This window comes from Urocitellus parryii, chromosome 12, assembly GCF_045843805.1.
Source record: "Urocitellus parryii isolate mUroPar1 chromosome 12, mUroPar1.hap1, whole genome shotgun sequence".
In the NCBI taxonomy this organism is placed as follows: Eukaryota; Metazoa; Chordata; class Mammalia; order Rodentia; family Sciuridae; genus Urocitellus; species Urocitellus parryii.
Window position 1 is genome coordinate 892,183 of NC_135542.1, and position 15,331 is coordinate 907,513.

The window sequence follows — 15,331 nt, forward strand, 5'->3', positions numbered from 1 at the left end:
CATCTTAGACGCCAGAGCCTCTGGCGATTGTCGCAGAGGAGCTCAAGAGTAACAGTGAGTAGCACAGGGCAGGTGAGCCCAGCAGGCCCTCTAGACTGATCCCTGATGAATGGCCCAGGACTCCTTTTCTGACTGTGTGTGTGTGTGTGTGTGTGTGTGTGTGTGTGTGTGTTTGTACTTGTACTGATGGGAACTGTCCCATTGTGCTTTGACTCTAGTGTATTGGCACAAGTCATTTTTCTGTTTGTCACCATTTCCATTTTGAACCCACCATTCTTGGTCCCAACCCAGGGTGAAAATGATCAGAACACGGAGGAGCCCTTCAGGGTACAGAGCCTTGAACCTTACAGGCAGGACCAGCTTAGAAATGAGCTCCTGCCTGACATTGGTGGGAGGAACCTACATTTCAGCAGCAACATGGGGTTAATCTCCTTGGATTCCATCCCCACCCAGCAGGTGCTGGAGCTGCTGTTCCCAAGGTAAGCACCAGACCACCAAACCCAAGTGTGTAGCCCCCTCATGCCTGGGTCTTGGGGCTTCCATGTACCTCTCAGGGACAGAAAGGTTTGTGATACCTAATGAGATAGAGGACCACACTCACAGTGGAATGTCAGCCCCGAATGGGACGGGTCCTGGAGGTGCCTGCCACAGCCTTGCAAGGGGAGTGAACTTCCCCTCTCAGGCAGAGAAACCATTCTGACTCCAGCTGATCCACAGAGGTCCGTGGAGCAGTCCCCACACACTGGGCACCACAGCTCAATGGTGTGCGCTGAGCTCATTCCCAGGTGGACTCAGCAAGGCCAGGTGGTCTTTCTGGTGTGATGTTGGCTTCGTGAAGAACGTAGATCTGTGCCAGAGGCGTCTCAAAACTCGGGCCTTGGGAAAAGCACTTTTGGGTTAATAAAGACATGTTAGTTTCCATACTGGGACAGAGCGTCCTAGCTGGGACATAGCTGGACAGGGGCTTTAGACATGGCAGCTCCCACACCCAGAGATATGTGGGAATCAGCAGTTTGGGCTCATTCACTGGTGAACATGGAGAAAGCACCCACTGTGTGAAGACACGTTTCCAGTCACGTTTCATAATTCAGTGAAAAATGGGGTGCAAATGACTGCCATTGTGTCCCTTTTCATGGGGGTCAGCCTGAAACCGCAGGTGCCATGAGTACATATCCTACATGTGACTGCATCCCTGACTCCATGAGGCATAACTGCACGTTGTCCTCTTCAGTGACTATGGTGGACCCCTGGACCAACTTCAACATGAAATGGGCTTGGGGTCAAGAGGGGTGGGCTCCTGTTTCCAGAATAGGGACCTGCAAGGTGATTTGACTTGGGAAGGCTGAGGAAAGACTGCTCTCCCCAATTCAGTTTTCTGCCTGCAGTGTAAGCTGTGGGGCTTCAGCAGTAGGAGGGGTAAGGCAGGGGGTTGTAGGTAGTCGTGGTCCTCTGGGGAAGGCCCTGGGATAATGGATCCCCCCACACTACACCTCGCTGTCCTCCCCCAGGGCCACAGAGAAGTGGTCTGCACTCATGGGAAAAGAGAGGTCCACAGCTACTCAGGGGAACTCAGTGAGAGCTCACAGAGAATGAGGTAGCATTGCAGCCCATGCCAGGGGAGGAGGTGTCTCTTGAGCCCTGAGAAGAGTGGGCAGGAGGACAGACACTCCTGGAAGGTGCATTCCAGGTTGGAGAGCACGTAGCCAAGGGGAAGAAGAGTGTCAGGCCTGCCCAGAGGAGGGGAGAGCTTGTCAAACCATGGATCTAGCATTCCTTCGTTGAAGGTTCTTTGCCTGTGGCGACCTGTCCTGTCCCTGCCTGTACAGCCACTGTGTCTTGTCTGAGGTGGACTGGTGTGTTCAGAACCAGGGAAGGTTCAGGAGTGTAGGGTCAGAGGTTTGCTTTGGAGGCTGTGGCGAAGGCAAGGCCAGGGTTTTGCTGACTCCACACCTGCCTCCCCACAGTGCCTCACCTTCTTTCCTGGGGACCTGGGTGAACTTCTACTCCGAGGCTTCCCATCAGCCTCCAGGCTCTCTGAGTCTGCAGCTGCTGCTCCCTTACATGTATCTCTTCCTGGAGCACCAAGCACACCACCTCCTGGCCCCAACTGAAGATGGCATATCAAGCCAGGCAGAGCCTGAGAGCCAGGCGGACTGTGGTGAGTACCTAAGGGTATATGAGGAAAGGTCCGACTGCTGTCCCACTGCAGGGAGTCTGTATGCCTGGTGTTGGGCTGGAAATTAGGATAAGCCTTTGTCCATTCAGGAAATGACCCCAGTCTGCAAAGAGGTCCTGTGTGGGCTAAGGGCCTGAGTTCTTCCTGGCAGCAGGGGTATTGTCTGTGTGAAGGTCAGGGCAAGGCAGTCATGTTGGCATCTTTTCTCCTCTAGCTACAAGCTCAGTTCCTGTCACGGCTCCTAGGCCAACCCCAGAGGCAGAGCCTTCTCCCTGGGAAGGGGCAGAGCTGGAGTCCAGGACATCAGGGGTCTCCACTCGGTACTCCCCACGGCCCCAGTACAACAGGCGGGTGAGAGGCAGGTGCCTCATTCACGTCTACCTGGAAAACGAAAGGACAACACAGTATAAGAGCATCCTGGTGAGTCTTCGAGCAGGGGAGTCTCCTGGGAGCCCACACTGGGGAAGACCGAGTCCACAGCAAACACCTTGGATTAGGCCTGTCTTCTTGAACTGGAGCTTCTGGAAGGTCAGGAAGGAGAACAGAAAGTGAGGAAGAGAGAGGCGGGAGAGCAGCAGCATGCCAGGTCTGGGTGCGAGTGGGCCTGCGTGTTTTGGGGTGTGCAGGTCAGAAGTGCAGGAGTGAGTGCTGGGTTCAGAGGAGGTCAGAGAAATATCGAGGGTACAGGCCATCCTCTACTGATTTTGGTATTGAGGAGGAATATATTGAACCATGGAGGTTGAAGCAGAGGAGTTGGCAGTCATTTTCTTGTGTGTGGGAGGGGGGATATATTGCTGGTTGAAGGGAAGGGAGCCATTGTAGAATGATTAGGGTGGGTAAGTGTGGGTCACAGACAACTGGGGGCCTTGGAGGGGCCCATTAGTGTCCTAGTTTGCATGTATGTGAATAGAGATTCAGCGGCTCTCTCTGTAGAATTTTCCTGAGTGTGGAGTATCCATCATGAGACTCTGGTGACCAACTCCAGGGGAGCCATGTTGAACCACTGCACCTGCTGGGTCCGAACCTCCTGACTCCCCAGCAAGCACTGACACTCTCGAGCCCAGCAACTTCCATGCCTATCATTAAAGAGTCCTAGTGTGTGTTGTGCCTGGCTGTCAGGACCAAAGCACCTAGGGTTTGTACCTGGTCCACACAAAAATGCAGCTGCATCCCAGACCAGAGCAGGGATATGGAAGTCCACTGGACCATTCCTCCCATCTTGATGGGACTAGAGTGTGTCTGTACAGAGCCTTTTGGTCCTTATTCCCTTGTCCCTGTAGGGCATAGCAGGTTGAAGCAAACTCTTGTACCAAGATTGGACTAGAGGCTCATAGGAAGACCCCACATGATCACATGAAGGCCTCAGGTAGCAGGGTAACAAGAAGGTGCCCTTGTGTTGAGAGCTCTCTTGTCTCTGATTGTCCTTGAGCACTGTCCTCTGGGTAGCTACTCCCAAATTCCCTCTCTGATGAGCTTTCTCCAACCCTGCTCAGGTGACCTGCCAGGACACGACTCCAATCATCATCCGCAGGGCCTTAGATGCATACTTGCTCCAGCAGGAGGATCCAGAAAACTACGAGCTTCTGCAAATTGTCTCGAACCATCAGAGTAAGTGGAACCATCAGAGGGTAGGGAGCAGTGAGTCACAGTGGGCTCACGATAACTGGGAGCCAAAACACAATGTGCATTGACCCAATGCCCAGGAAGAGTATGGTGGGACTTGTGCACAAAACAAAGTGTAATGATGGGGCATAAATCTGCAGGTTCTTCATGTTCCCCAGGGGCTGTGGACCTGCCTATCATGTGTTCTTTCCTTGGCCTGAGGAGGCATTGCAAAGCTATTATCCACAAGGGACCAAGAAGAGAGGCTTCTTTGTCTTGTGTCAAAGAAGACAGACAACCACAGGGTGCCTACTTTGGCAGCCTTTCCTGACCTAGATGAGTACATGAGAAAAGCAGTTCAATGAAGAATCATTTCTGGCTTCCAATCTTTCTATTCACTGCAAACTGAGTCCATTTAGGACCAGAGGCCATTTCTAGAGAGAAGAGTGTGGTAGACTAGAACCCTTCACAGCTTGTAAACTGTTCTTGGAGAGAGAGAGAGAGAGAGAGAGAGAGAGAGAGAGAGAGAGAGAGAGAGAGAGAGAGAGAGAGAGAGAGAGAGAGAGAGAGAGAGAGAGAGAGAGGAGAGAGAGAGAGAGAGGAGAGAGAGAGAAAGAGAGAAAGAAAGAGAGAGAGAAAGAAAGAGAGAGAAAGAAAGAAAGAAAGAAAGAGAGGAGGAGGAGGAGAAGAAGGAGGAAAAGGAGGAGGAGGACGAGGAGGAGGAGAAGAAAAATGAAAATAAGTTGAAGGAGGAGACAGTGAATAAGAAGGTCAAGATGACTATAAGAAGAAGCATGAGAAGAAGATGAAGAAGAACAAGAACAAGAAGGAGAAACACAAGCTGAACAAGAAGTATAACAATAAATCGATTAAAAATGTGAATGAGAATTATACTCATGAGCAGGAAATGCAGAAGTGGGGAACTCAAGAGAAATATATTGCTCTGGATGGCACAGCCCTGCTGTGGACATCCTCCATCCACGCTCAACACACCTCCAAACCATACCCCTCCAATTAGTGTAGCCCTGTATGAGTGGATGAATCCACTGGCAAGGTCGAGACACCCACCATCAAGTGCTTCCCCCAACCCCACCTGTGATCATTGCTGCAGTGGGGAGAAAACCTTCAACACATGAGTCCTTGGGGACCAATCCAGATACAAAGTCTAGCTGTTTCTCTTTGGTGGGTCCAACGTGAACTAAGAGGTTCTGGGGTACAAGGGGCTATTTCCTTGAAAGGTGTTCCTGTAGTGGACCTCCTGTGCATAGAGGGTCCTCAGGGAGGAATCAGTGGGGAGTCTTTGGTGGAACAGTAGCTGGATTCGGGGGCTCTCAGGTCTGTGTGTGAGACCTGAGCTGGCAGAGGCTCTCAGTTGTGGGGGATGTTGGGTAGTGTATTCCTTGAGTGTCACCTACCACACCTCTGCCCCTGCCTCTCCAGAGCTGAGGATCCCTGCTGATGGGAAAGTATATTACGCCCTGGATGGAGGAGTGGATTATAACTTTCTTCTTCAGGAAACAGCTGCCAGCAAGTCGTTGAAGGTCAAGCCAAAGGAGGTAAACAGCCACCTTATTCAGTCTTTACTCCTGATGCCACTCCACATCCTCCAAGGGGACAAGAACCTCAGGTTCTGGATGGATGTTGTAGAATGCTCACAGAGCCAACTGCCAGGCTGGGTGGGGTGCAGTTGCTGGGCTTTGCTGATGTTGTCATCCCCCACAGTTCTTGGAGCCTTCTGTGGCAGTGGCATCCAGGACCCCAGCAGCTGTGAGCAGCAGCTCTGCAGTGGCTGCAGGATCATTGCCCCAGGCCACCCAAAGCAATGAGTGCTGCATGAGAAAAGTCACCAGTAGCAGCTCCTCACTGCTTCACTCCAGCGAGCAGGTGGAAGACAGCCGCTTTGTTCACATCCTCCTAGAGGGACAGAGCCTGAGGGAGACAAAGCGCATCCTGGTAAGCCCGACAGCAGGGCTGCCTCCTGGGTGTCCACACAGTGGAAGGCAGGAGACACAGCCAACCCTGGGGCTGTGGTGGGAAATGAAGAAGAGAGAGGTCCGTCTTAAGGGCTTGACCTGAGGAGGGATAGCATCAGCATGCCCAGCTCCAGCGGTGATTGGGCCTGTGTACTGTGGGTTTTGCAGGCCAGAAGTGCAGACGGAAGTGCTGTGGACAGATGAAGGCAGAGATATGTCCAGGGTGCAGGCTGCAGTGCCTAGAACTTGGTATTCTCAATGAGTGAGGTTGGAGCAGAGGAGATGGCAGTGACTTGTAACACATGTAGGAGGGGATGTGTTCCTGGTGGCAGGGAAGAGAACCTCCTTAGCATGACTAGGTGTAGGAATTTGGGGTCGCGATCACCTGGGGGGTCATGCCAAAGCTTCGGAATGTCAGCCTTTGCATGTATGTGAATAGGGAGCTAAAGGGGTTCTTGGCAGAATTTCTATGGATGTGCAGTAGACACGCTAATGCTGCAGGTGTCCAGCTGCAGAGGAGACATGTTCAGTGACTGCCAGTGCTGAGTCAAGTACATCATTACAACCAGACCCGCACCGAGCTTCCAGAGGCCAGGGCCTCTCAAGGCTATCATGAAGCACCCAAGTGCACACTCTTGTATCTGAGTCTGTTTTGTGTAGTGGCAGTCAGGACCAAAATTTTCAGTGCATCTGCCTCTTCCACCCACAAAGGCAGCCTGCATCCCAGATCACACTTGGTGTGCAGATCCCTGGCCCATTGCTGTCATCTCAGTGAGATGAGAGTGTGTCTGTGCATAGGCAGTTTGGTCCTTTGATCTGAGTGGAATGTGGCTCCCCAGGGGGAGGGGAGATGGCAGGTACAGGCAGATATTTGTACCAGGATTGTTCTAGTAGCACATTGCAAGAACCCAGGGGGTATATGGAGGCCACACTCAGGTAGCAGGATAACAAGATTGTGCCCTTGTATATGTAGCTGAGATTTCTCCTGAATGACCACAGTCTTCTGGGTAGCTCCTCTAAAAGCCATTCTCTGATGACATTTGTCCCACCCTGATCCAGGTGACCTGTGTGGATACGGTGACAAGCCTCATCCGCAGGGCCTTGGACCAAAATTTGTTGCAGCATGAGGATGTGAACAACTTTGAGCTGCTGAGAATGATGTCTGAGAATGAGAGTAAGTAGGACAATCAGACAGTGGGGGAAATGATCCACAGTGGGCTCAGGGTAACTCACAGCCAAGAGAAAGTGGGCCTTGGCCCCAAAATACCAAAGTGTGCTGGGCCTGGTGCAGTAAACCAAGTGCAGTGGTGGGCATGTCCAATGTGGAGGTGCTCAATGAGGCCCCAGGGGGCTGCTGGACCTCCGTAAATGTGTTCTCCCCTGGACCTGGTCTGGCAATGCAAAGCTAATATCGATGAGGGCAAGGCAGAGAGAGGCTCAATCCATAATCAGTTTGGTTTATGGCTCACTGAAAAGGATGCCTTCAAATGAAGAGTAGGAGAACATGGGTCCTGATTGGATCAGCATTGCTATGGACAGAAGCAGCACAGGTCCTAATCCATGGCCAGCATATGAGAAGTCCTGCCTACTCAAGAATGTCAGGATTGCAGGAACTGGGAACAGGACTCAGTGAAGAGGAAGTCAAGGCCAGGGGACAGCCTGTTTGGGTTCTTTTGGGAACAATTCCAAGTCCTCTGTGCCTGGGTGCCCATCTCCTGAAGATATCAGAATGGCCAGGTTATTATTCCTTCCAGCAACAAAGAAGGGCATCTGAAGAACAGAGGCCACAATGCTTAGCTGTCCACAATGCCAGTGCTCTTTCCTTTCTTGTGAGCCTGACACTCCTAGCCTCCACCATCCCAGCCTGTCCACAATAGAACCCACCATCTGTCGGGCATGTAAGTGAGTTTTCCCATTTTCACACACCGCCTCATTTGGGTTGGCTCTGTCTCACACATGAGGAAGACTGAGGTGCAAGGAGCTGGGCAAGGGGAAGTGTCTTCGAATCTCAGGGACTTGGGAGGCAGCGCAGGAGGATGGGGATTTCCAAACAGCCTCAGAAACTTAGAGAGACCCTGTACCCAAGTAAAAAGGCCTGTTAATGGTCTCAGTGCTTAAGTGCCTCTGGTTTTATCCCTGGTAAAGAAAATAAGCCAGTCAATAAGGAATTGCCAAACTGAGAATCTACGAAGGTGATTTCAGAAACAGACTTTCAACCCAAGCATCAGTTGAGAGCAGGCTCCAGACCAGGGGAGGTTTGTGTGTAACAGACATCAAAAGGGAGGACTACTGGGGGCCTGGACCCCACTAGGTGTGATGGCATCTATGCCTTATGGCAGGAGGGTGGCAGTGATGCTGGCCCTCTCCTAGATTTTGGAAACCTTGTTTTCATTGGGGAAGCTTTATGGAGGTGGAATCTATTTTAGCAATCCTGGTCCAGATGAGGTGCTGACTACCACAGGTAGAAGCCTATCCAGAATGTGGTGTCTGTTAGGAAGGCTTTCCTGACTGTGACAATGACAAAGAAAGGAAGTCACTTGTCTTTGGTCTTGGTTTCACTCCTGGCCATTGATTGAGAACTGATTTCATCTTGGACTATTGAACAGAGGCTGCATCTGGGCAGAAGAGTGTGATAGATTTGAACTCCTCAGGATGCCCCACCATTGCCAGAGAAAGAAGGAGAAGGAGGAGGAGGAGAAAGAGACACTCCTGAGTGGGGAGAGGATCACACGATGAAGAGCAGGAGGAATAAGAAGAAAAAGCAGGAGGTGAAATAGAAGGAAGGGTGGAGGGAGATACACAAGAAGAAGAACAAGAAGGAATCATGTAAGAACAAGAAAAAGACCCAGAAAGAACTACAGGAAGATGCAGGACAGAAAGAAGAGCCAGAAGTAGAACAAGAACCAGAATACAAGTACCAAGCAGACAGCTCATGATGAGAAACAAGGAGAAGGAGAGCGAACCTAGAAAACAATAGAGTTCTCCAGGGCACCACCCTGCTGAAGTCCTCCCATGTCCATGCCCAACACACCTCTGATGGATACCACCTCCCCTCTGCGTATTCATCCATGAGTGGATTCATCCAGGGCAAGGGGATGAATTCACCCACCATCCAACGCTTCCCTGAATGCCCATGTGTGAGCATGGCTGCCCTGGGGAGAAAGGCCTAAGCACAGGAGCTTTTGCCAATCCTGATGCAGAGCCTAGTAGTGTCACTTTGGCAGATCCAACCTGCACTGAGAAGTTCTGGGGCCCAAGGTGCTGTTTCCATTGCCAGGTGTTCTTTTGGTTTAGAATCCTGTACATCATGTTCTCCAGGAAAGAGGGAGTCTTTAGTGGCACTGTAGCTGGATAGGAGGGCTCTCAATTCTGGTGCAGGCTCGCCCTGTTGGAGACTCTCAGTGGTTGTGGGTGTTTTGTGATATAATCCTTGAATGCCACCTAACAATTCTCTCCACTTCGCTCTGCAGAAATCAAGGTCTCTGACCATTCACTCATGTTTCTGTCCATGAATCCGCAAATAAAATATTTCATCGTGAGGAAACGCCCCGAGGTCAAGGGAAAGGAGGTAAACACCTACCTTATTCAAGCTGTACTTGTGCTGCCATTCCACTCCCACCTGAGGAAATAAGAAGCCTCAGCACCTGGACATATGTGCTAGAAGCCCATAGAGCCACCTGACAGGCTGGGGTGGCTTTCTGTTTCTGGGTTTGCTGATGTTCCATCTCCCACAGTTTTCAGAATCAACCTGCAAGTCCTCCAGGCCGCTTTCCCACAAGGAGGTGGGAGACACCTGCTTAATTCATGTCCACTTAGAAACACAAAGTCCAAAGATGGCCAAGAAGGTCCTGGTAAGCCTGGGAGCAGGGGTATCCCCTGGTGCTTACACCTGGGTGGGGAGCAGACACTGGTCCAATACCATGGACTACTCATGCCCTCTAGAATTTGGAGCTTGTGGATGATCAGGAGGATAGATGGGAATCAAGAAGGGAGAGGTCAGTGTGAAGGGCTGGAGCTGAGATGAGGGAGAGCAGCAGCTTGTCCACTGCAATGTCTGAGGGAGTCTGTGTGTCAGGTGGCAGCATGCAGTCCAGAAGGGCAGGGGCAGGTATGGGTGACAGATGAGAATAGGATAAGACCTAGGTTGCAGGTTCCCTTGTATGGGATGCTGACGTCTATGGAGGAGGACAGCAGTGTGAGGTTCTGCATGTTCCTCAAACAAGTAGCTGAGAGGGTCTCTCTGCAGAGTTGATATGGATGTGGAGCAAGCACACTAAATGTCCAGATAACCCAATGACCACCCTTGCCGGATGAGGTGCCCTCCTACACCCCAGCCAGCACTGAGCCTCTGGAGGCCAGGAGCTCTCGTGGCTATCTTTTGTCACTCCTGTGTGTGGTCATGTTCATGGGTCTGATTTGGGCCCTGGCAATCCAGACCAAAGCCTCTAGGTTTTGTGCCTAGGCCATTCCCAATGCCGCCTGCATCCTCGGGCAGACCTGGGATCTTGGAGGCTATTGTCCCATTCCTCCCAACTTGTGGGATGAGATTGCATCTGTATGCAGGTAGTGGGGTCCTTTCACTTCGAGAGGAGTGCAGCTCCACAAAGAGCAATGGCAGGTCCAGGAAGTCCTATGCACAAGGATTGGGCTAGTAGCCTATGGGAAGAGCCCACGCGATGAGCAGGAGGTCAGCCTCAGGTAGTAGGGTCATGGATGTTGCCCTTGTATTTAGAGTGGATGTGTCTCCAGAATGCCCCTGCCCACTGTCCTTGAGTAGTCACTTCAAGGGCCATTTCCTGAAGGCCTGTCTCCCATGCTGCTCCAGGTGACCTGCCACGATAGGGCTCCTGTCGTCATCCGCAGGGCCCTCGAGCTACACTTCCTTACTGAGGAGAATCCAGAGGATTATGAGCTGGGCCAAATCATCTCTCACCGTCAGAGTAAGTGGGACAGTCAGATGACAGAGAGCAAGGGTCAGGATGTGGACTCAGGTCAACTCTTAGCACCAAAGAGTAGTCTCTGACCCCCAAGAACACTCCAACAGGTGTGTTGGGTTCGTGCACAAAGCCAACTGCACTTCTGCTGGTGGAAGGTCTCGAGGTCCAATGGTATACCCCAGTGGCTAGTGTGGCTCCCCACCAGGTGCCTCCCCTGGACATGAACAGGCATCCAAAGCTGACATCTTTGAGGAGTGAGGAGGAAAGCCTCTTTCCAGGAGCAGTATGCTTTCATGGTCTGGGATAGGACTGGTTTCAGAGGAACATGGGAAAGCATGGGCTAAAGAGGGAACTGGCATTTTGTGGACTGAAGCAGTAGGATTGAAAGCCTTCTGTGTGACCAGAAAACCACTGCTTTGGCAGAGCATTGCCAGGATTCTAGCAAGCAGTAACAGGATGTAATTGGGAAGAAAACACAGCCTGGGAGACAGCTTGAATCATCTGTCTTTGCATAAATTCCATGGTCTTCTGTACCTGAGTCCACTTGCCAAGGAGTGATCACAATAGCCAGGTTATGACCCCTAACTAAAGTCAGATGAGGGCTTCCTGAGCACGTAGCCACAGAGCTCATCTGATAATAATGCCAGTGCTTTTTCGTTGGTTGGTTGGTTGGTTGGTTGGTTTTTGTGAGCCAAACACCTCAGCAGCCATTATCCCAGCCTATGTATGCTGAAGACCACCATCCCTATGAGTTCTAGGAACACTTGTCTCCTATCTTAACCTACTGTTAGGTTAGTAGAATCTATGGAAGAGGAAGTCTGTCTGGGGCCTTGGTAGCCTTAAAATTCATAGCAGAGATCTCCACATCCAACCCAGAAGGGATGGAGAACAGGCTCTAGGTTAGAGGAGGGCGACAGGAAACACATGTTCAGAGGAAGGAGAAGCGGGCTGTTGTATTCCCCCACTTGGGGTCATGGCACCACTGGACCATACACCATGTTGGAGGGAAGCAGTCCCTTTGCTGGTCTTTGGAACCATTGTTCTCAATAGGGTAGCATTTGGGATGTGGCCTCCATTCTCAGAAGCCTGGTCCACATGGAGGTGGGCTCCAGCAATGCAGAAGCATGGCTCTAATGTGGTATCCGTGCTGGTCAGCCTGTCCTCACTGTGGCCATACTTGAGGAAAATAACTCAGAGGAGGAATCCTAGGCCTTTTCTTTGGGTTTCACAACTTTCTCTTTGGTTGTGCACTGAGGCTGTCCATAAAGCTCTAGTGTGTGGCAATGGAGAGCTCCTCAGCCCTTGCCACAAAGGCATAGACTGGGAGAGAGAGAACGAGGCTGGCAGAGAGGGAGAGAGAGAAAGATGGAGAGGAGAAGGAGGACCTCTACTTGGAGAATGAGGATTCAGTGGAGCCAACAGGAACAAGGTACTGTTGCCCAGGGTGCAACCCTGTTTAGGTCTTCCTCCAACCATGCTCAACCTTTCTTCCAGTCCCTCCCACCTCCCAGTAGAGTATTCATCTTGAATGAGAATTTCATGATGACATCAGAGCACTCACCATCCAATGCTTCCCTCCAAACCCACCTATGAAGATGGCTCATGTGGGGACTGAATCTTCGGCACAGGAGCCTTTTGTGGGAGATTTCAGGTGTAAATCTAGTGGTGTGCTTTGGCAGATGCAAGAGGACCTGAGATGTTCTGGAGTCCAAAGCCTTTGGTAGGAACAGACATTAGGTCTGTTGAAGTGCTCTGCCTAGTTCTTTCTCAGGGAGGACTGTGGAGGTGGTCTTATTGATGTTGAATTGGAGAGCTCTCAGGTGTGTGGCTCTGGCCTTTTCTGGCACAGGCTCTCAGATGTTGGGGTGTCCTAGGGATCACCCTAGGACACCTAGGGATCACCTGAGCCACCTTATTTTGTACACCCCTCTCTCCCCAGAGCTGAGGATTCCAGCGCAGGCCAACATATTTTATGCAAAGAACCCTCACACAGAATCCAACTTTGTGCTGAGGAAAAGGAGCCTCTCCCAAAAGAATGATGGGTGGATCGAGCCTCAACCTCCCTCTCGTCCTGCAAAGAAGGCTGCAGCCCTCCTGAGGATGCTTGCAAAACCATTCTGCTGCTGTGTGCCTGGGCGGGGCTGAGGCAGCCCAGGAATATTTACATTGATTACTATTTGCTTCAAAGTTTGAATCTATAGTTTGCCATTGTCCTTGACCTTGTTTAGTAACACAGTTGTTACTCTATCCTGTATTTGTTGTTTCCATTAATAAATTATTATTTTAAAATATATATGTTTTTGTTACCTGATCTACTGTGATGATTTGAGTATACTAAATGTAGCAGTGATTCCTAAAGGACACATCCAAACCAACAGGAAGGAATGTTTCCTTGTATCAGCAAGAAGTTTGGTTTTTAGGAGTTTGGCAAATGGCATTATCTGAGTCAGTTTTCCAATGGGGGAAATGAAGTATCAGCTATCATGGTACAAACACAAAGACACAAACACACACTAGAGCACACACACACACAAACACACACTAAAGCACACACACACACACTAGAGCACACATACTCACTGAGAGATACACAGATGGAGTTGGTCTCTTCTGAAATACTTTGGAGACATGGTTCTGATTTCTCCCATTTTGGAGTATTTTCAATTGCATAAGGTGTCTTGCAAATGAATCCCATGTCTGAAGAACACATGCATGTGTACTTCACATGCCACTTTCCACATAACCAGAAGGTCATGTCATGTAATATTTTTCATGGAGCTGTGTTTTGACTGTGAACCATCCCTTGAGGTCAGCTGTGGAATTTTCCACTGGTAGCATCACAATGGGGATCCACTCTTTGGATTTGGGGATATTTCTGATTTTTTTGATTCAGATTGAAAAGATATATATATATATATATATATATATATGATTTTTGATCAAAATTGTGCATTTGATGATAATGAATGCCATGCATCTAGGAATCTGTAGACTCTAGACAATGAATGAATGTCTACTGTTGCCTGGACTATTCTGCAAAGTCCTGTAGCATTTGATCTTGTGTGAGGGCTTCATTGGGCTTGCAAAAAGTCCAGGTCAGATGGTCCTGCATGAAGCTGAGCTCCTAGTGGTCTCCTCCACAGCATAAATGCCAAGGAGAAATCCACTTCCACACAGAAGATGGGAAGCTACCTTATGAAGGTGATCGTAGGTGTTGGACCCTCTTGCTAGGACCCTTTTTCTATTGGGCCAGAACTGTGCTCTGGATGTGCTTGCTGAGAAGAGCTTGGAATTTCCTGACTGAAGCAGTTCATGCAAGCTGCTTCCACTTGCAGGAACAAAGTTTGTTCTTGTTGAGCACTTTGGGCTGTCCCTGGTTGAACTAGAGTGTCAGAAGCACTTGTAATGATTGACATTCATGGTTTCACATTGAAGCCTCTGTGCCATCATTCAACCACTAATGGCTGCAAGTGGGGCCCTGCCTTTCAATGAGTTTTCTGAAAAAGTAGGAGTTTTGAAGAACTGATCTTCTCAGCATTCCCCTTGCCTCCCCAAGTTGGGTGATGTCAATTATAGACTTCCTTGGGAGCACACATTTTATATTGGGCTGGAATTGGACTCTGGATGTGATTGCTGAAAATAGCTGGGGAGTGGGAGAATGGAAGCCATTTGCTGCAAGCAGTTTCAATTTGCTTTGTTGATTAACTTTCTTGTAAGTGGGCTCATGCTGTTTTTTTCTGTGTGACCTAGAAGAAAGCAAAACTGCTTCTTACAGGTGACAGGCATGCTTTCAGATTGAAGCCTCTGTGCCATTGATCAAAAACAGTTCACTCACGTGGGCACCTGCACTTCAAGTGAATGTTGTAAACAAGTGTGACAAATGGATGTCAGTGAGACTCTGGAGAACTGATCTTCTCAGCTGGTCCTCTTTTCCCCTGAAAGTTGGTGATGCTAGATCAAGAGATCTCTTTCTGGCACCCTTTGTGTTTCATGCCTGAACTGTGCTCTGAAAGGGCTTGAGGAGGACAGCTTAGAAGTGCAGAAGTGAAGCTGTTTGTGGAAGCAGCTTCAAGTGGCACAAGCTAACTTGTTCTCAGTGAGCACATGGGGATTTTCCCTGGTTGAAGCAGTGTGAATGAGAACGGCTTCTCAGAGCTGGTAGGCATGTTTGCATTTGGCAAACTTTGCCATCTGTCACACAGAGTGCCTTCCATGAAACCTGCATTTCCAGTGTTTTCAGAAAGGTCTGATGAGTGGGTTTCCGTGGAATTTTGTGGAATTGATCTTTTCAGCAGTCCTCATTGCCTTCTCAAAATTGGTGATCCTGGGTGCAAGGCTTCTCTTGTCAGCCAACATTGTATTTTGGGCCTGACCTCGGCTCTGAATGTGCTTGCTGAGAGTAGTTTGGGAGTGCAAAAGTAAAGCAGTCTCTCAGCAGCTTCAACATTCAGGAGCTCATTTTGTTCCCAGTGAGCACATTGGGGTTTGTCACTACTTAAACTGGCATGAAGAAACACCGCTTCTCAGAGGTGGCAGTTTCCCTCTGAAGCGTCTGTACAATTGGTCAGTGCGAGTTCAATGCAGGCAGGCACTTGGATTTCAAGTGAATTCTGTGACAAACAATTGAGCAATGGATTTCAATC

The 15,331-nt window shown here is 50.0% G+C and overlaps 1 protein-coding gene across 1 annotated transcript; it reads left to right on the forward strand.

Moving 5' to 3' along the window:
• Nucleotides 1-298: 298 nt before the first annotated feature.
• On the forward strand, nucleotides 299-12,898 carry LOC144249820 (uncharacterized). Its single transcript, XM_077792025.1, has 11 exons — nucleotides 299-479; nucleotides 1,965-2,158; nucleotides 2,391-2,596; nucleotides 3,670-3,784; nucleotides 5,219-5,334; nucleotides 5,501-5,731; nucleotides 6,811-6,925; nucleotides 9,222-9,319; nucleotides 9,486-9,602; nucleotides 10,577-10,691; nucleotides 12,628-12,898. The coding sequence occupies exons 1-11, from the start codon at nucleotides 418-420 to the stop codon at nucleotides 12,831-12,833; spliced, it is 1,575 nt and encodes a 524-aa protein (XP_077648151.1). The 5' UTR covers nucleotides 299-417; the 3' UTR covers nucleotides 12,834-12,898.
• The last annotated feature ends 2,433 nt before the right edge of the window (nucleotides 12,899-15,331 follow it).